Source organism: Pteropus medius, unplaced genomic scaffold (assembly GCF_902729225.1).
Source record: "Pteropus medius unplaced genomic scaffold, Ma_sr-lr_union100, whole genome shotgun sequence".
Classification (NCBI taxonomy): Eukaryota; Metazoa; Chordata; class Mammalia; order Chiroptera; family Pteropodidae; genus Pteropus; species Pteropus medius.
In genome coordinates this window covers 98,942-119,805 of record NW_024350927.1, presented here as the reverse complement: position 1 = coordinate 119,805, position 20,864 = coordinate 98,942, and the positions used below count along the sequence as shown (strand labels likewise).

General features: G+C 43.6%; 1 protein-coding gene across 13 annotated transcripts in view; it reads right to left on the bottom strand.

Annotated features, from left to right (window-relative positions):
* Nucleotides 1-20,864, bottom strand: part of UBR4 (ubiquitin protein ligase E3 component n-recognin 4) — a 119,520-nt gene that overhangs the window by 61,254 nt on the left and 37,402 nt on the right. For 9 of the 13 annotated variants that reach the window (XM_039842052.1, XM_039842051.1, XM_039842055.1 and 6 more), the window contains exons 31-56: nucleotides 20,545-20,645; nucleotides 20,099-20,297; nucleotides 19,561-19,749; nucleotides 19,074-19,137; nucleotides 17,750-17,941; nucleotides 17,126-17,196; nucleotides 16,889-17,036; nucleotides 16,226-16,453; nucleotides 15,432-15,602; nucleotides 14,057-14,239; nucleotides 13,022-13,180; nucleotides 12,534-12,686; nucleotides 11,818-12,045; nucleotides 11,356-11,513; nucleotides 10,223-10,394; nucleotides 9,773-9,974; nucleotides 8,706-8,869; nucleotides 8,060-8,276; nucleotides 7,015-7,231; nucleotides 4,983-5,046; nucleotides 4,410-4,544; nucleotides 3,318-3,492; nucleotides 2,548-2,631; nucleotides 2,318-2,458; nucleotides 1,309-1,430; nucleotides 582-693 (exon numbers count right to left, since the gene is read on the bottom strand). In XM_039842052.1, the coding sequence (XP_039697986.1) occupies nucleotides 582-693; nucleotides 1,309-1,430; nucleotides 2,318-2,458; nucleotides 2,548-2,631; nucleotides 3,318-3,492; nucleotides 4,410-4,544; nucleotides 4,983-5,046; nucleotides 7,015-7,231; nucleotides 8,060-8,276; nucleotides 8,706-8,869; nucleotides 9,773-9,974; nucleotides 10,223-10,394; nucleotides 11,356-11,513; nucleotides 11,818-12,045; nucleotides 12,534-12,686; nucleotides 13,022-13,180; nucleotides 14,057-14,239; nucleotides 15,432-15,602; nucleotides 16,226-16,453; nucleotides 16,889-17,036; nucleotides 17,126-17,196; nucleotides 17,750-17,941; nucleotides 19,074-19,137; nucleotides 19,561-19,749; nucleotides 20,099-20,297; nucleotides 20,545-20,645 (4,049 nt within the window). The remainder of the gene's footprint in view (nucleotides 1-581; nucleotides 694-1,308; nucleotides 1,431-2,317; nucleotides 2,459-2,547; nucleotides 2,632-3,317; nucleotides 3,493-4,409; nucleotides 4,545-4,982; nucleotides 5,047-7,014; nucleotides 7,232-8,059; nucleotides 8,277-8,705; nucleotides 8,870-9,772; nucleotides 9,975-10,222; nucleotides 10,395-11,355; nucleotides 11,514-11,817; nucleotides 12,046-12,533; nucleotides 12,687-13,021; nucleotides 13,181-14,056; nucleotides 14,240-15,431; nucleotides 15,603-16,225; nucleotides 16,454-16,888; nucleotides 17,037-17,125; nucleotides 17,197-17,749; nucleotides 17,942-19,073; nucleotides 19,138-19,560; nucleotides 19,750-20,098; nucleotides 20,298-20,544; nucleotides 20,646-20,864) is intronic. The other 4 variants (XM_039842060.1, XM_039842057.1, XM_039842050.1 and 1 more) reach the window with 3 other exon arrangements.

The window sequence follows — 20,864 nt, the reverse complement described above, 5'->3', positions numbered from 1 at the left end:
TAATGCTAACATTTAGACACTTTTGAGAATTGCTTTTACTAAAATGTTGAGTGTTATATGCTGTTGACTTGTGTCCGAGTAGGTCATGAGGGAAATCGCTTGTGAAATTTGCTGTCAAACTTACTGTAGGTGGTAAGACCACTGAGGATCCTTCCCCTTCAGCAACAAAAATGGACCCCTAATGGAATGCTTTTATGCCAGGAAATGTCTATTTTTCCTGAAAAACAGCTGTTTTTCTTCTTTAGTCACTGTTATTTTTATAACTGTTTTTACTTTATTTTTGCTATGGGTCTTAGGAAACTTTCAGCCAAACAGAAAATCTTCTCTTAACAACCATGCAGGACCTGATGATGTAGACTTTTTTGTATCCTTGGCTTGATTTTACTATTGTTCCTTTATTTTCATTCCACTTACCATCTGCATTTTTATACGCCACCCTAAATTCTTTATGGAGTAAGGTAGGGTAAAACAACGGCTATATAAATAAAGGTCTCCAGGACCTTGGTCAACACAAGCAGCACGTCATCCTTCTTCCCCCTTCTCACTACATGTGCATGAGTCTAAACCCAGACCTCACATACCCATTGGAGTGTTACTTCGAGGGGAGGAGGGCAATGTCACATGTCTCCGCTTGTTCCTGGGCCTTAGGACTCGAATTAGAGCTTGTTTACAAGAGAAGCTCACGGCAGGATCCTGAGGTTGGAAAGGAAACTGTCATGCTTAGGTTTTATACTATTCATGAAACTTTCTATAAAACACTGTCCTCTCCTGGTTAGATCTACCTACTCTCACCTGAAACTCTGCTAATGAAGTTCAGCAGTGAACCCCATTTTCTGACCTGGCATATGTAAGACCCATTCATTACATTCTTATATTGCAGTTCCTGGTAGCAGACTGGCAGGTCATTTGCTCTCTACAAATGAGTTTTGGCTTTTCGTCAGATGATCAGACTCATCTTAGCTCTGTACTAAAAGCAGAACTTCTAACACTTAGCTTCTATGACAATCACTGGAAATAGACATGGATGATTGTCAATCATGTACTCACTGAATTAACACTCGCTTAGCACTAACTATATAGCAACCACCAGGACCTTCCCTGGGGATTCAGCACTAAACCAAAGTCCATTCCCTCTTCAAATCTTTTTTTCCCCATTAAATGAATAAAATCTTAAAACTTTTATTGATATTCGAAACTCTTAATTCCCATTACCTCCCTTTAAGTCTGTTTTACTTCATTAGTTAGTAGACTTACGAAAACATTCTTTCTAGACGTTCCCAAGCTATCTAGGATTGTAACGATACGTACGGGACACAACAGCATCTGCATGTAGATCTTGGATGCAGTGTTGATACAGTCCAGCTCACACGTGCAGTAGCCATGAATGATGTCTACTAGAGCATTGACGGTAGCTTCAATATGAGTTAGGCCTGAAGGAAAGAAAAACCTAATGGAAAAACTTCTAACAACTTGAGCATCTCAGACAAAAACATAAACAAATCCTTATCCCCACATAAAGGTCAAGCTAACAAAAAAATAACAAGCACGCACAAAGCAAAACAAACAAAACATATGCACAGAATGTAGGCTGTCGGCATTACTTGTGATTTATTTTATTAATAGTCTTCTAATCCCCCAAACTGTGCTGAAAAGCCTTTCCAAATATCCTGCATCATAGAAATAAGTAGTTGTCTATTCTTTATGGACATCAAAAGACAGGGCAGACAAGTGTGAAGGCGTGAGCAGATTCTCAATGTTCTCCACTATTTCCAGACCTGAGGTGATGATAAACATGACCTTGACATGCCGTTTAGGTTTATTGTTCAAGTAACCTCCAAACACAAATGAGCACCAGAGGTTGTTCTACTTTTCTAGATTGCTATTCAGATCCTTACTCTTCCACCTAAACTCGGGACAATGTGAGAAGTCAGATACCAAAGGCGGCGGTAACTTAGAAATAAAATAATTCTCAAAGTTGATGCTTAACTTTTACCTTTTGAACTGGTTTTAAATCAAGCTTTCAAATATTTTTTAAAAAATGATTACACACACAAAGGACACACACACACGTCTCTTTATGTGAAATAGTCAACCCCACACGAAGAAATACAAGAAAATCCCACTTCTCTGCCACACCACTACATTCCTTTCCCAGGACCAATGTGTTCATTTCACGCACTTCTCTATCTCCTAAATAATAATTCTGGAAGAAACGAATGACGAAGGCTAATGGCTAAGGGTTCGACCCGTTCAAAGACGGAACTTATATCAGGCTTTGGTATCTATCAAGACTCAAGTTTCCCTCTCAACATGATACCTGGCAGGCAGGCAGGTGCCAAAAAGGCATTCTTGGGTTTGGATGCATGGAGTTTCCAGAAGTGGTTCACCAGCTGGGTGATGAAACTACAGCAATCTCCTTCCGACTGCTTCTGAGGTTCTTTCCCCTCATCCACTCCTTCTAAGCAGGAGAAAGAAAATTATTAACGACAGTAAATGGGAGATGGAATTTAATTTGTTTTAAGGTTAACTCAGGTCAAGGAAGCTTGCCTGGGGAGGGAGTTTCAAGTGGGGCCCCAATCAATATGCCAACTATCCCTAGACTCCAGCAGGCACATCTAGGAAAAAAACAGTCTGGGAAAGGAATATCACAAAAAACATTGTATGTTAGAATTAAGTAAAAGGGGGAGCATTCAGGATCTTTACAGCAGATTCAGAGATCTCAGGTCCAACTGTTCAACTTTTAAAAACTAGGGGAACATCTGAGATTTTCTAGAATAATATTAGAAGAAGGAACAAAATGATGACAGCACATGGGAGCATGTAAATAAAAGAGAATTGTAAAGGCATCAATAAATTACATTTGATAATGGAAAAACAAGTTTGGTACCCAGCCAACATGAGGAGAGAGGAGGAAAACAGAACTGAGCACTGAGAAAGGCCACTACACATACTAATAAAATACTGGCAAAAAAAAAAAAAAAAAAAACAGAATGAAAGCAAAAGATATGACCCTATTACTTTGAAGTAACCAGGGCCCAACCTTAAATTTACCCCGAAGACCTTAAGAGGTGGTGACAGATTATATCTGATGTCCAGAGCACTAGATAATCCAAGGAATAAGCACTAGAAAGCACATTTACTTAAAATGATACAATCCTAACGTCACGAGCCCTACAAGGTATAAAGACAAGAAGGTAAAATCCCCATCTGAGAACATGAAGTCAGACAGAAGCCAGTGGGGAAAAAAAAGAGGATGAAAGGGTACAGAAGGTGCGCTAAGTGGATTTGAGGACCACGGCCACATAGGCCAAGTTCACCTGTTTCCATTTGAGGCAGCTTAGACTCCGTAAAGTGGACAAGGTTGTTAGGGCGCATGATGGCAATGGAGCGAGCTGTGATCACCAGCCTCTGGAAGACCTCAGGGTCCAAATCCTTGCCTTCTTTGCTAGATGTGTTGAGACACTGCACAGCTTTGCTCAGCAAGGCCTGATCCTATAACGGAAGGATCACAAACGATAAACCACAAGCCAGGGCTGGGGACTAAAGCAAAGAGGAGAGAACTAGCAGATTATCAGGATGGCTTCCTCCTCTCAAGAGAATAGGTTAAGTACCACCAACTACCTGGAACAAATCTTCAAAGTTAAACTTTTTAATATATAACATATTAAAGACCAAAAAAATCAAAAGCCACAAAGTCAATATCAAAGTATGATGAGAAAAATCAGAAACCACCCAATTCTCCAGAACTACAATATCCCAGATCTCTTTCCTACAGAAAAGTCTCTTCTTTGCAAGTTCATATCGCCCAAAATTATTGTATCCAAAATTGCCTTTCCTGGATAGTCGGCAGGTTAAACTCGTATTTCTCAATTCTCTGGGTTCTTCCTCGTGGATCCGAACTATCATCTTTTCCATCTATGGGAACTGGTCTCACTTAGCACCTTTGGCCACTACTTACTTTTATAGGTGACATCTTCTCCCCTTGAGAGTTTCCCCAACAACCATCCAACGATTTCCTCATAAGAAAGTTACACCTAATTCAGGGTTGTGCCACAGCTGGCGGAGGGAAAACACCAGGAGCCCCGACCTCCTGAGTGACTCCCCTCCACTCCCTCTCCTCCACTGAGAAACCACCACACTTGAACGTCCCTGCCCTCTCTTTCTAAATCTTGCTAATTCTGTTCGAATGACAGAAAAAAATAAATGCAAGACTAGCAGCCCATTGTTGTCCTGTCCTCAATTTGCAGGGATGTTCAGTAATTTCTCAGGAGACACTCAGACTATATGGGTCTAATCTCACTGCTATCCTTTCCCAGCTGACTTCACTATGAAAAGCAGACTTACTTGATTCCCTGTCAGTACCCCAACTTCCATGTCTACAGAAGGCATCCCTGAGAGGGAACGATTACCTTGTGGCTGTGATAGGCCGAGCGGCTGGTGTGTAGGCTGGCCAAAAGGCTCTTGGACTGCTGCTGGACACTGGCTGGTGCTGGCAGGGACAGCAGCAAAGTGGCCAGCTCCTGAGCTGCATTCTTGTTTCTCTCCTAATGCAGAAGAAAGTAGGGTTATCACTAACCCTGCCAAATCTATGCAGAATGCACTGTCTGCACTGTCCTCCCCCGTCCTCCCTTCCAGTCCCCCAGGGCAAGGTCACGTTCCACAGACTGCAAAGAGCAAAACAAGGAATTTCAGAAATTACAATCCTCCCACAATATAGGTGCAGAAATTGGGTCCAAGATCATAACTCCCAGAACAGTGTTCTTTTACCAGAACTCATCCTATTCTAAGAAACACTCTTACCATGGGTCCCCCAAAAGTAGGACATAAGGCCATAAGCTGAAGACTTTTCTGTGAGCTTCTTTGCAAACCAAGATTATACCATAAATATTCTTTCAGCTGAGAGGAGACCTCGGGCCCTCTGACAACTCCACTGACTTCCTGCCTCTTCAGAAAGCTCCACGTACTTTGAAAAAGTAACTTGCCTTTTCGATGATTGGGCCAACAGCAAAGCAGCTTTCCAGGGCTTCTAAAGAACTCACAACCAGCCTAGGGAGAGAGAAAAGCTGGCTTGAGTACAAACACCACCCTTCTCTCCGCCTTGTGCTTTAGCCTGTGCGAACTGAAGTCGCGAGGACCTTGGGGACAGCTAATGAATGCCAAATACAAAATCAAAGCACAAGAAGACCTGCCACAGGCACCATGCATATCGTTTCCTTGTTACAGGCCAGGAGAACCTGGCTCCTGCTTGGAGATCAACCTGAGGCCGTGTTCATAATCCGTAACTCAAAGACAGGGCTTTTCTTCCTCAAAGAGGATCAATGTGCTTCCTTCTGCTGCCTGTGGCAGGGATCACTGAGATAGGCTTAACAGTCTTGATGCCATGGGACCCGAAGCTCAGGTGCCCATCGATCAGTAGGCAAAGGGATACACAAAGGGAAAGGTTAAAGCCATCTTCTTATACTGGGAAGGCCTGGTTACATTTTACTTACGCCTCCTAGAAAATGCACAGAGGCACTTCCTATGAGTCCCTAAGTATGGGGAAGAGCGTGAATTGTATTTTCAGGAGCATGCCAACTGCCAACATGTAAAGGGTACTACAAAGCACCTTTAGAAACCTGAGCAATTTTCTCTTAGGAAAGGAACAGGAAACCCAACTGCTGAAGGCTATCAAGTAACACGCTCCCCAGGGACGACTCCTGTGAGTTTAACGTGGCATAGTAAAGATCAACACTCTGACGACGGACGCTCTGGACAGAGAGGGGAAGTACTGAGAAGGCAGCTGGAGAAAAAGGTCAAGGGGCAGAGGAAGGCAACGAAGAACTAGGGAAAAGGGAGCGGAGGCACAAAACGAAGTTGGAGAGAGCAAGCTCTCTGGTGGCTTTTCAGATGGTAAGACTTCTCCGTAGTCCTGCCACCCCTGCCGCCCCTGCCCCACTTCTCATCCACTGTAGAGGGGGCGCAGAGAAGGATGGGGTAAGGAAAGAAAGCCAAGAGAGTCTGAAGCGGCCAATACCAGTGCGCACATACAACCCTCCGCATACTCCACTTTTACGCGAGACAGCTCTGCAGCCATGCAATCAATGACTAGAACAGAAAGAAGCAGGAGGACTGTTCCACAGAAGCAGAATCAACGCAAAGCCACACCATTGGTTACATTGCTCTCTGACACACACTCACTCGTGCAGAGGAAAGAAAGAGGGCATACTAACCGGTCCAGCTTGGTTAAGGACTCAGTTTCAGAACTTGGGGGAGAAGCAAAGAAAAAAAAAAAAGGAAAAAAATGTGAAGCTCGTCAGAAACCTGGAAACATCCTAAGCAAACAATATAAGAACAGGATAGGGGGGAAAAAGAGAGAAAGAGAGAGAGAAAAGGGGGAGGGAGGCTGCTGGTGGGAGGCAGTGATTCCAAGCCAAACTATTCTTATGACTTACAATGTAAGAAACTCAACATCTTACATCATGAGTTACTTCATCTGCCATGGCAAACCAGTAGCTAGCTACCTAGCACAAAGAAGCCAAGCGCAATGCTTAAGAAGGCCACTGGAGGGAGCCCTAGGAGGCTCTGAACTGCTTATAAGATGCAGCAGCCAGCCTACTGCAGCAGTATTATCACCATGTAAGTAGCTGCTGCAGAGAAAGATGAGAAGATGATGAAATCAAAATGAAAGGGAAGATTTCTCCCTATAATTTCAGCAAGACTGGATCCTAATCTATAATAACTGGCTTAAGCATCTTCTAGTCAGCAGTCTCTGGCTACTCCTCAGGGTACCTGAACGTTTAGAGAAGGCACAGAAGCCCCCGGGCAGAGACTGGAGTCAGATGGCTCTCAGCACACTTTCATTCAGGCTCTGTCTGCACACTAAGGAGATACTGAGTGTCAGGGACTTGTGCGAAAACTTGAAAATCACAGGCTAGACCTGGGCAGTTAACAGAAGCTGACTCTCTCAAGACACAGGTTCTGTAGGGAGAGTGGAAAATGGGGAGAACAGAAGACAACCCCTGCCAGGGCTGGTACCTCTCCAGGACAGTTCCACTGGTGGTCGTGGGGGCAGCTGGGTCGCTCTCTCCAGTGCCATTGCTCTGGTTCAGGTTTGAAGGGCAGATGTTGCTGACGGAGGCAGAAGGGAATTCTTCCGGGGGCTCATCTGGCCAGCCAAACTGCTCCTTAGTCTTGCCGTAAATTTTTACAGCATCGATCATGGTGACACCAGCTGGATCTACCGAGGCCCCGACTGCAATAAGCAAGAGAAGCCATTAAGAAGCACCGTCTCTAAAGGGCTAACACCACCGTCTCCAAAACAAAAACCACATAGTGTGGGCAAGGGAACAAATCACAAGGATTTTGCAGTCATAGAGGAACCTTATCTCTGAGATTTCAGCAGCGCTTTAATCTTGTATCATGCTGAATATGTGAAGAAACAGTTCCATTGACCACAAAGCCTAGGAGGTCACTACTCCAAAAAGTCCCAAACCATCATTGCAGGTATTGGCCCTTCTAATGCTATCAGGGAACCGTATGGGCCACTCCACCCCCAGGGAGCTCTGAGCACTCCCTTGTTCAAAGCACAGATCATCATCAGTATACTAACAACTATTTCTAGGAAAAGAGCATCAGACAGGTGGCCAGTAAATATTAAAGAAAGATGCCAGGCTTATAAAAGGCTCAAAGATTTGTAAGGAGGGTTTAAAGTTTACAACAGCATGAAAATGCAAGGCACTGCTAAACACCTCTCAGTCTGGTGGGACCTGAGGCCTCGCGACTTCACATGCTAATCTTGCCTCCTCTCTGCCTAAACACACGGGCTACAGAGGTGAACACTGAAGTAGACTTTTACCCTTTCTCCACCACTCCCGTTCTCATATATATCCCTTTCCTGTCACCTTGCCAGTCACCTTCATTTATATCTCGAATGAAGGTCAGAATTTCATGACGGCAGAGACCACAAAAATATCAGTAGAGCAAAGGGTTCCCAGAATACTGGAGAGTCACAGAGAAGTGGACCCCATGTCAGCAGCCACTATGAGAAGGATACAGCCTGTGCCAGGGGCTGGTGACTCACTGAAAAGGTTCAGTTTCTTATCAGCTTGCAGGGCTTCTTCTCTGGTGAAGGGGAAATCGAACCAGCGTGAGCGACTCAGGTTAAGTTGCATAGTCCTCCCGAAGATCTCAATATATGATGGAGCCCGTTCAATTGCCTGCGTCCCAATCTGGATCCGCATGCCTGTCATCACCATTGTGCTGTTGTTGTTACTAATCTCAATGGTGAAGCCACCGGGCTGTAGGGAGGAAAGGTACACAGCAAAGAACTAATACAGGTTCTTAAGTGAAACTTGTAAACCTCAAAACGTGATCCTAGACAAGACCATTATCCTTTTAATGCCCCAGTAATTACTTCCTTGCTTCCAAGAATGGGGACATCGAGGCAGGGAGTGGACTCTCTTCAATTTCAGGCTTCCTACCCCCCAGCATGAACCAACCCCTGCTGCCCCCTGCTGTCCCCTGCACAGTAACCCTGCTGGTACTGTTGGAATAGAAGCCCTTCCACATGGGAGTGAGAATATTCATTTACTCCAGGGACCACTTAACTAAAATTAAGGATTAGACTGTGAGGATATACTTCATACCTGCATTCTAAAGAGACGTGTTCGCACGCAATATTATTTGAGTCCTGCTAGGAAACGAACCCAGCCTGACGCAATCCTCACCTTGGTGTTGGCCACATACATGCCAGTGGAATTCAGCCGGTGCTTTATCTGTTGTGCATTGTAGACCTGCAGGAGATCATTACCACCAAACTCCACATCTGTCAGCTGCTGGTTGTGCTCAAAGAAGTCAATAGGGAAGGTCACCTGGCTAGATGTGCGGGTTGCTGTGGAGAGCAGCACCAGATTGCAGAGAGCATCAGTGAATATAGTCTCTATCACGTCTGTGCCCGGTCAACAGAGAAAGACCCCTCCTGGCCAAACTCACACTCGCACACTCTAACCTTTCCAGACCAACTCTGGATTACAATGTTTGCATCAATATGATGCCCACATGTGGTTAACTGTCCAATAAGTCATTATCCCCATAACTTAGCAGGACAAAGAAATCAGATTTTGATGCTGAGTACAGGTAATAACACTAGATTCTCTCATAGCTGGTTTATCCAAAATAAATAGAAACTATTTCTTTACAGGAGGATGAGCTGCATCATTATCTCAAACACAGACTCTGTAACAAATTTCAGGTATCGGGATGACCCCTACAATGGTCTTTGCTTAGCCAGATTCACTCACTCCTAATTTCGAGCTTTTACTCCCTGCAGAATCCTCTATCAGTCAGTAGCAAGACGCCCAGCTCAGAGACTTATGGTGGGTTCTTCACTACTCAGTGGGAAATTAAGCAACGGAAGGATCGACCCCTCAATCAGTTTCGTCTTGCACTTCACGCCAGGCAAACCATCTTCCCTAAACCCAGACAAAAATCTCTCAAACAAGGTCCAAGAGATAATTCTTTACTGGGCACCTAAGAATGGATAACCTGAAATGGAGAGTCAGTGGGTGCGTCCCCATTTGCACAATGTATCTCTAGAAGCCACACAGAACACTGATGACTTCAGAAAACTTGACTCCACTTTTGGGAAGTTAGCTAGCACATATCCCTACCTTTACAAAATGTGCAAGCAGGACAGTCACGGATTCTTCATGGATATTTACAAGTCTATTCTGAGTCATCATCTAGAAGACTGCCACTCCCATTCCCCTACCAGTCTTTTGAGGAGGGGCCTTACTGATGGTAGCTGTTTTACGCTTGCGAACAGGCTTCATTATGCTGATCACACTGCTGGGCTGCAGGGAGGGCTGAAGCCAGTAGGAGGTGTTCTCCACATTGGCCATGTAAATGCGCAGGCTGCCATCCTCACACAGCAAAATCATTGTTGTCCGCTGCTGCTCGTTGCAGGCTGTGTGCCTAATGGCAACCATGTCTTGGATCTGGACGGGGACAAAGGAGGGTGTTAGTTCCCACACCCATGGATCAGAACAGAGAGAAAGAGGCAAAGAAGCAACTTGTTGCATGGTCAGTTACACGTTGCAGAAGGGTGGCAAAGGCATAGGAGAAAATGGATCAAAATTCTTTTACAGACCTCCACTAAAAGAGCTACAAAAGTAGCATAATATACAAATATAAAACGAGATCGGGGTCCCAGTCTATTCGAGTGATGGGAAAATCTGGCACTGACCTTTGCTTTAGCAGGAAGAGTCTTTATCTCTTGAATAAGAAAAGTGTCTGGTTTCACCATAACCACCAGTGGCACACCTGTAGTTTGCTGCACACAACACACCAAGCCAGGGTGGTTCATCACCTCGGACCACTGGCAAAGGGCAGGAGATGTCTTACTGCCACCATTGGAACTGTAGAAGACAAAAGTGGCCATAGTTAGGTGTCAATAACCACCTATTAATGCTTTCCTTGACCTAAAGGCCATCCTCACTAAATCCTTGACTCCAGGGGCAATATATTTGTCCAGGGCGAACCTCAGTTTTACTCCAAGCCATGTATATACTCTCATATGGCCCAATGTGTGTCCCTGGCAGGGGTCCTGGTTAGAATCTCCACTGCTGGGTTCCACTGTCTGAGGGACGAGGTGACCCTCTGTGCCTAGAGGTTGCCAACTACATAAGGCCATGGAGCTGCCTAAGGCTGATGACCCATTGTCCTATTAAGGATCTCCAAGTACATCACGTTATAGGTAAATAGCATCCATTTAATTTTATCCCAAACCAGGGAATTCACAAAGCAGAGCCAGAGACAAAGTGCTATAATGGCTCTTTAACAGCAGATTAAGAAAAGAATAAGAAACCCTAAACCTGTTCTTTCTCTTCCATAAATAAAAGACTCGCTCCCTCACACGCACCTCTCTTACCTGGAAATGTGACAGAAGCCTCTGCCTCCCCCAATCCCAACCATGCCCCCACTACTGATACCATGTTCTATTTACTGATAAATCCCCCAAGAGGGCAACATAAAGGGCATTTTCACAGCGTGTCCAGGAGAAATTTATTTACACTTCTCAAAACTCAGTAATCACATTAAAATCAGGTTTGCTGCCTTGACTATAGCTTTTCCTTCTGAGTGACAGCAGCCCCCCAAATTGCCTCTTACAGCTAATGGTCTCCATGGTGGGGGACAGTCCAACCTGTCAACACTGGATGCTGCTTGATTTTAAAGATATCTAGCAGAAAGGGAGAGGTTTGCTGGAAAAAAATAAGTTTCGCCCAAAGTTAAGTTCCACAGACAGTATCTTGGAGCAGGTTGGAGCCCTCCTCTTCACATAGGCACTGTGGAAGCCGAGGGCCGCATGCTCACTCTCACCTTTTGATGCTGATGGAGAAGAGCTGCAACACCTCCAGGGTCGTCCTGCTGATGGTGGCCGCAAATGATTTGCCTTGACAATAGCTGAAGAACAGCATCTGCAACACGTGGGAGTAGTAGACAGACACACCGCCACCTGCCACTTGGCTGTTACTGTCCTGTCAAAACAAAACACAACATCTGCATTAACTTCTCACGTTGTCTTGGGTACCAGCTTCCGGTTTTGCTGGTTATTAGTTTTAAATCATGATTATGACCTCTCATAGTCTAAACATGAGACCCCTGCGGGTAAATCTTAAAAATACATGAGAACAAAGAAACGTCAAGTTGGATTGGTTTAGCCCTAAAGGACATGATCTCTTGCTACTAGTTAGATAAAAAATCAGAAGAAAAAAGAACAACAGAAGAGCTGTTAGGCTAATTAAATCTGGAACAGAAGGAGTTGGCAACATTTGCTCTAACCTTCAGGTCCTCATGGTTAATTTCCAGAACATTAGTGACATAGAAGGGTCCCTGCTGGGCACTGCTGGCCTCTTCCATGAGCTGAGTATAGATGTATCCAGCCGAAGACATTATAACAATGATGTTCTTTCCCTCCTCGTTGAAGAGGAAGGTAACATCTCTTATCTTTGAGCTCGGCAGGAGGAAGTAGAAGGTTGGGCTCAAAGCATCGACAGACAGGTCATAAATCTGCAGGACGAATGGAACAAAGAAAAAATAAGGGGCGACCTATGTCAACTCCATCCCCAAATTATCCTGGTTAATCCGAAGAGCTGCAACTGTGAGCAATGGGCATTCACCCACCATTCGACAGCATCTATAAATGTTAGGCACTGAGCATATAAAGATGAATAAAGTATCTTTTTACTCTTCCTCAAGGAATGAGTAAAACAGAGATACACAACAAAAAATTCTGTAACAAGTAACAGCCGTGCACTTGGTACAGCCAGTGCAGAACCAAAATTGATTTCATATTGCCTACACACAGAAAGCTCCTGATCAGCAATATAACAAAGGGAACGAATGTCAGAATTTTTTTTTTTTTTTTTTTAAATTTCTGGGAGAATGAGGGAATCAGACGGATTTGGTGGAAGTAAATCATTCTAAACAAATCAGACATTCTGGATTTAGAAGTAAAATCATTCTAAAACCACATCATCAAAGAGCTGTTACTGTACCTTGACAAAGTCTGCGGTGACAATCGCTAACTCAGTCTGTGAACCAGGTAACCACACGGCTTTGATGATGAAGTTCCCCGTTGCCAACTGGGGGTGCAACACTAGATGATCCGAAACGGAGCCTGAGCTACCGAACGTCAGCACGTGGCAGTCCTGGGCACGGTTTACGGAACAGAATGGTTAACAGATGATTTGGAAATAGGCTCATCACTTCAGAGTTCTAATGTTTCCTTTTCTTCCCTAATATTCCCTTCCTTCAGATAGTATTCAGACTAATAACACACTCAGGTTTCAAGAGCACGCAAAGATTATTTCCATTATAAAAGCAATCTGGAAGAAATTCAGAGAAAGATTTCTTTTGCATTCCAGTGGCTTTTAATAAAGTTTAATCTCATCAACAAGTAGGAGACAGTAGTGCTGAAAACAGGAGAGAGAAAGTGACCAGGATCCACAGCTGTAGGTGGTGAATCCTGGATCAGGACTGTTACCTTTAGCCCACACACAGCCAGGTAGTCCTCCTTGCAGGGATTCCCAGTGAGGCTCAAGACAGTGAAGGGGACTGGGGCAGACGCCAGGCGGGTCAGAGTTAACTTCCTTTTGCTGGAATCTGCCTGCTTCAGCAGTGCGGAGAGCTGCAGAACAGTGATCTGCAAAGAACCATTACCAATTTATTCTTAACTCTAGTCTTCAAAGAACACAGAGCAAAAACAAAAGCTTCTCCAATAGGGATACGAGTTTGCAGGTGTGTATTGTGGATAAGCCTCTTAGGAAAATCCTCCGCCAATATCGGCCTCCGTTTCTCCTGGCTGAAAGGTATGGAGTGTCTTTCATTTCCTGCTTCTAGTGAGGACCAAACATGAGCAATAAAACCAACTTCTCTTTGTATAATCAGTTCAAAAAAATAAATAATTCCTATATACTACATCCTTTCTAGTTCTCTACAAATGTTTTTAAAGGTATTTTTGAACTGTTTTGAGAACTATTCATCTCTAGTTTTTCACTTAAGATAAAGCTAAAACAACTTCACTGATGATGAAACCAGAATAAAGCAATGTGAGTTAAGATACCCACCACTCTCCAACTTCTACAACACGACATATAAACTTCCCTGTGTCCTCAGAGGGCTGAGGGCAGGAAAGAACTAAATAAGGAACACTGAGCCTTCCTACAAAGACTATTACCTCTCAGTTTGTGCCTTCCAGTGACCAAACTGCGCAAGACTGGGAGCCACCTGTGCTGGGTTACTGCTGGTCAGTCATCACCTTTCCCCAGGGGCTTGAAGGCTATGTTCTGAATGGGAATTTACTACTGAGAGTCTTTGTTCTAGCCAGACTGGATATAAATCTAATCGAGTAACTCAGGCTTCAGGTAGAAACACTCACTGAGCACTCTCCCTAAAGCATTCTTGGAGCCCAACAGACTCTTTCCCAGACAGCTAATCTGAACATAGTCATCTACCTGTTTTACTTAGCACTTAAGACAAACATGACCTAAAATGAGTGAGAAGGAATTGGAAGACCCACCTTGCCTTTCTCATGGCTGACAGCCAAATGCTGGCGGCGCCCATGGGGAGAGGAAAGCACACACATAGCTACCCGCCTGAGCACATGGGCGCTGATTAGCTGTCGAATAGTCTGGCCCTGATCTCCACTGTAATTCATCCGAACATTCTCAAAGGCACCTTCCTGGGAGCCCAAGGTGGGAACCTGGCAAAGAGGGAAGCAGAGAGTAGGCAGTAATAAGGCAAACAAGATCAAGTAGATTTGTACACTATTCAGGTGACTGAGACACTGCAGTTGGTCATTCAAAAGCAGTGGACTCTAATCTTTAATCCGTGAACACCAGTAAATTTTTAATGTCATTTGTTAGTCCAATAAGAACAATGTAGTGAACATTTCATAAAGCTAAATTTAATTAATAAAAAGTATCAACCTTTAAAAAAAATGTTAAAATGCACTTTTAAAAAAAATAAAATATGATAATAGGATTTTTTTTTCATTGATCTAACCTGGCAAATTTAAAAGTCACAGCTTTATGGATCACCAATGCCACGCCAATATTTTTCAGGTTCATCTTTAATATCTAAAAGTCTAAAAAACACTGCTCTAAAACTGTGACTGTTTTCATTTGTCTGTTTGTTTGGAAAGTAATGGGAACATATACTGGACCACACAGTGTCGTCTACTCCTTACCTTCCGTTTTAAAGGCATGGATTCATAAATATCTTTTATACTACTGTGTAACTGCTGTATAAAACTATAATTGATTTTTAATAAAATACCAAAATGTGTATATGTATGTGTGTGAATTTCCAAGTGAATATTTTTTTCTTAAAAAGTCACTATATGAAATCTAGTCATGTACCTCATTTACTTTTACATTTCTCTTTTACTTTCCACTAAAGAGGCCATGCAGGCCCCAGTGGAAGTCCTATATTCAGGGCTGAGCCCAGGTTTTAAAGGGGATCATGACTTATAATTTATAAGCCAAATCAAATGAAGAGCTAAAGGAAAGTTACTCAAAGCAAAGCAAACTTCACAAGCAGATGAGCTGCAGAGGAGGAGACGCAGTAAGGAGGTTTCCTATTTATACACAGAATAAATTTCTAACTATTGGAATTGCCTCGGAATGAAGATCCTCACATCTTGGTGGTTCATTTATTTACATGGTCTGAAAAAGTGACTTATTCACTGGGTTAGTCCAAATGACTCCTTTTGAAGACACACCTCATATGCTGATTTTCAAACTGAATGTCCTAATATCTTAAGTTCTAAGTTCTGAATGGCCAGGGACTGACTGTTCTAAGGATAGTCCTCATAGTATACAGCACACTCTGGCATCCCAGTAAGCTTGCTGGTTCCTATACCCATCTAACTTCCTGACCCTGCACACACTCACCATCAGTTGGTCTGTCATCTCAACCACCTTGTCCACCGTATGCAGCTCGCGGAGGGCTTGCTGAGCCCGGCTGCTGCTCCCCACAGCAGAAGCCTGCTGAAAGTTGGTCTGAATGGCATCCATGAGGAAATTGAGCATGTCTAACACGAGAGGAGCGAAGGAGAAATTGGCCTGAGAAAAATCCAAATAAATAAGTGAAAAAAAAAAAGAGACAGGAAAATAACGGGTCCTACTCATAATAATCTTGCCTTCAGAATCCATCATGGAGAATCATCTCATTCTCTCCATAATCCTGGATTTAATTCCAGCCAATATGTTACTATGCTACTAACTCTAGAGCAATCTTTCTAAAGCAGGAGTCCCACAGAGATTACCCTAATGCTCAAACACAACCATCATGCAAAATTAGCATCTTCTCTCCTGTGAAACTAAAATGGTTTTTAGTTATGTGCCATCCTTGGAAAAATTGAGAAAATAATCACTCAAATCATTTTCTATACTTCAGATTAGGAACCCTGGGCAACAAAGGGTGTTCTAGAGGATTACACAACTAAAATTTACCCTCCCACAAATTCCCACAATACACCAATCATACATCCTTCCCTATGAGGAATAACTGACAACACATGCTATTTTATGTTCACACTGTGGAAATGAGTAAACTTAGAGAAAGGAGAAATAACTCCAAGTCCCACCAGTGGAGCTGTGAGGACAGCCTTGAGCATTGTTTGCTCATGAACCACCTTACCAGGCTCCGCCCTCTGCCCACGGTGCTGGGCGCCATTAAAGCCCACCTGGTTCTGCAGCTCCTCTCGGCAGCCCTCCACTGTGCGGCACAGGCTGCTCTTCTTGGGCTTCTCCTCGTCAGCACCCTTTCCATCGCTGATGGTGACTTTGGCTTTGTCAGCTGGGGACGTGCTGGTGTGCCGCACCAGACTCTCCGAAACCCTGGGTTCACTCTGAAATGCTGACTCCTTCATGGTGGAGCTCATGCCACTGCTAGGTGTTCGCTTCACCAGTGCCTAGGAACAGAAAACATCAGAGGCCCTAAAGCTCTTGCCACAAGCACAGGTGAAATATGCCTAAGATCTTGGAAGAAAATCTGACTCGAAAGAGAAATTGGCTAGCCATTTAAATGGCACACAAAAGTCTGAATTCTAATCTCCATGGTATTTACCTAACATCTAATACTTACCCACTCACAGCAGGAGGTCTTGATTATAACATCTGAAATTGTAGGGGGTCTCAGAAAAAACTGCAAGATCTCCAAGGACCCTGCAAGTTCTAACAAGCGCTGACATTCTAAGTGAAGTGCTTAAGCCACGATCAGTGATAGAACCAGAACTTACTCCTAGCCCCAGGTCATTATAATATGGCAATTTCCCAGTTTGGCTTAAGCATTCTCTCATCACAGACAAGTCACCCTTTATAGCCCAGCAAATGTTTCACTCTCTCACCAAACAGCTGCCATCCTCCTTGGCTCCACAGTCACAGAAGAAGGACCCATATTTGGCATAAGAAATCTCATGATCTTTGTGGCACACCTTGGCGCACACTGTGCACACACCCACCCCATCGACCATTTTGCAGGTATGACAGTGGTACCTACGAAGAACAAAAACCAGCAAATGAGCCCCAAGTCCCAACAAGCAAGGCCTAGCAAACTCTTACCTAAAAGAAAGAGCTATTCTTACCAATGCTGGTTCATGAATTCTTTCTGAGTGATGGTGAAAGTACAGAGTTTATTGCAAAGAGAATCTTCATCCTTCAAAGATAATAAATTTTTTTAATTAGAAACATATCCCTCCACACAGACACCCACAAAAACACACTCTACGTAAACAGTCAACTCATAAATGACCAAGAGAAACCTATGTTAATTGGAAATGGCTTGCAGGCTATGAATGTGCTGCAATTTCAGGTGAGACCTTAAAGCTTTGTGGTTAAGAAAAAGAGAAAGCTTATGCTTTCTCCACAAAGGAGCTCATACCATTCCCATAAAAAATTCATCCCTGAAACTCCATTTTGGATGCAAAAATTAAGAAATTGTGGAATAACTGGCTCTGGATGGAAGAAGGCATATGCTTATTAAATAGTCCTTTCCCCCAAGAGATTAGGTCCCTTAGGCTTGCTCCGTAGGCCTGGAGGATCATTCCGGCATTAATCGGGTAAGCTGAGAGAAAGCAGTAAGGACTGGAAGAGCTCTGAAGCTCAAACGGGCTAGAAGCCCTTGCTAACAAGGGCTTGTTAGCAAAAGCTGTGCAAGCGCAGTCAGCAGTTACCCTGTGGGGCTACCCTGGCGGTTACTTGGTACTTACCGAATCCTCAGCCTGGGAGTCTTCCTCTTCCACTGCCAGCTCCTCCACCCAGTCTGAGTCCACCTCAATGGCCCGCTCTTCCCCATCCACTGAGAGGTGACTTGGACCTTGACCGTTACTCTGGCTCAGGGCATTGGTGACATCAGCCAAGTAAGACATAATATGGCATGTGCACTCCAGGACTACCACATGCTAAAAAAGAAGACCACCATTCCACTGAAACCTCGGTTCTTTGTATTTCATTAATATGTAAACTTGTTTTCTCAAGCTTTTCCCAATAAAGCTCAATTTCAAAGGAATGGTATAAAAGCAAAAATGAAACAAAGCACAAAAACATGTTCTAATTATTTCTCCAGCTCTCAGCACTATGACCACATAAGGCCGGTCAATAAATTGTACTGAATTACTGTATATTCATTTATTTTTAAGCACAAAGGTAACTCTTTATATTATAAAATCAAAACCAGGAAAATAGAGTAAAAATGGAAACAAAAATCATTCAAGAAGCGTCTAGATTAAAAGCATGAATAAGCACTCATTAGCATTTTTCCTATCATTAGCATTTTTTTTAACCATTAGTGAAAGACATTTAAATTACTGGGTTTGAATTAATGCAGTCCACGAGGAATAGCTTCAGAGATAAGTGAAAAACTTGCCAGCAAACCACTGCAGGTAGTTCATGCCCAACAGTCTGGCATTAAAGCCGCAGATGTCTTGGTTCCTCACTATGCATTCTGACGGCTCAGAGTTGAAAGGATACAGATTAGCAAAAGAGAAAGAAATGAATCCGTGCTGTGGCGGGTCTCAAAGAGGAGTTATCTGTTTAGCCATCTCTGTCAGGTATATGAGTTGGGTGGGGGTGGGGTGGAGAAAGGGGCTGTGCCTCAATGCAAGATTTCTGACAGATTCGAATCCCTTTTCTCAGCACAGTGACCTGAATCTTCAGGCAAGGTAAACAATTCTAGTATCCAAACTGGTGCTGAAGAGGTAGTCTGTAACCCCATATAATACCTACTCAAGAGAGCACAGTTCCAATGCAAGAGCAGAGGGCAGTTTTCCATAGCATATTGGTATCTAAAAATAGCAGGAATTCACAATGTTTTAAGAAGGATTCTGGTGGATGTTTGTTTGCCAAAATGTTTTCTTCCTATCACCTCTTGCCACCCAAAAGACGCCTGAGGGCATGCAGTTAGCAAAGACACACTGTCAGGTCTTTGAAAACGTACAGCAGCCAGAGACAGAAGCCAATGGAAAGGAGAGCCTTCCATCTGACCACAAACAGAATCATCACTCCCTCACTGTAGTCACGCCTCACTTTTCTTACCTTTCCATGCATTACATTGGCATTCAGTTTTTCAACCACATTCTTCTGTGATAGGTATTTCTTGCTGTCCCAAAGGAAAAAAAGAGGGGGGGAGACACAAAATCATCTAAGGAACCAAAGAAAAGAAGCACCTTCATGAATCTTGCATCTATTTGTGGACACTGTGAAGCAAAGACATTCTTAGAAAACTACATAGTTAATGAGAGGTTTGGGGTGCTCTGGCCTTATCACTGACACTTGGTTCACTTTTCCCAAGACTTCTAGGAATAATAAACAGGAAACCCTACTAATAATGAAGATTAAGTTTAAAGTGAACAGAATTATTGTCTACTCCCTCAGCCCTCAATAAAAAGGCAGAGAGAGATTCTAAGTTTCTTTTATACTCACTCTGAGCTACAAAGAAAATAACCTGCAATTACTCATCCCCTTTTATCTAAGAGCAATGCTGCAACCTATGCTATGGATGGTTCCTCCAATTTCATCTTACCATCTACTCAGCCAGTCCACAGCAGCATTATGAAGCTGAAGATGGCCAGCACCTTGACCTGCACTGGCCAGGGTGGCCATTACAACCATGAGTTCAGGGAAACCAGTTCCGTCACCGTTGGCTAGCATCTCTGTTGCCATGGGGATCAGGGTACCCAAAAGCACAGCACACACACCTTCCCCGACTTGGCTGGTAAAAAAGAAATAGCAAATTGGTGAGTAATCAACAGGAATCTGACTTTATGTACCTCTAAGTTTTTAAAAGTAATTAAAAGACGTTTTAATTTAAACATTAAATACACTGGACTTGGGCTACTAGAGCACAAAACGTTCACCTATGCTACAAGTGACAAGTCAAGTCATTGCCATTTTTCTACGGGAAAAATCAAGGAGCTCTACTAGATTCCTTGAGCCTAGTGAAGGGAGCTATGGAATCACTGAAAATGCTAACGACTGATGCTTAAAGGAAAGACAGCTGGCAAATGCTCTCAACATATTTTTGGAGTTGTTGGGGACACATGACATAAATGCAGTTCTACCTGTTTTCCCGAACGATATATGTAGTCAATAACTGCAACAGCTGCCGGTTCTCCTGAATCATATCCAGCTGATCAGAATCTTTGGGGGGCGATGTAGTCATGCGGGTGAGCCAGGCTTGGAGACGCACAGGCTCCACACAAGCCAGCTGTGCCAGAGAGCCACAGAGATGCAGAAGGCTCGGATTAGGGTTCTTCTCAGCTAGGGACAGACCAAGAGGCCAACGTCAGTGAAGGAGGGCAGAGGGAAAAGAAGGAAAGTGCAAATTGTGAGCCAGGAAAGGGCAAAGGGTTCAAGCAAGCTTTCAACTTCTTTCCAAACTTTCTCTGAGGGATTCTCTCCACTTGTTAGCATTTTCATGCTATAGTTACACTTGGGCAGAAGATATGCACAGTATTAGCCGGACATCAAAGTTCCCATAAGAAGATTACTAAAAGCTGTCACTCACTCAGCTGGAAGAGTTTGGTGAAGAATTTCAAAACTCGGTTACAGAATTTAGCAGAGAGGTTCTCATTGGCTGTTGCCATCATGATCTGCACAAGTTCTCCACTGGGAGGCAGGAGGGGAAAAAAATTGAAAGAATCACATTAAGCCATCCATTTCTATTTCTTCACAATCTCATCTCTGCTAGGGGAACTGGTCATTTGTGAGTCAACAACACAAGGTGTTCATGCAATCAACTCATCAACAACCTCAAGGAGTCAGCAATTAACCTAAGTCCTCCCCAAGGTACTGTTTGTAAATCTAAGCAGGCCTAAAGTATTCCCT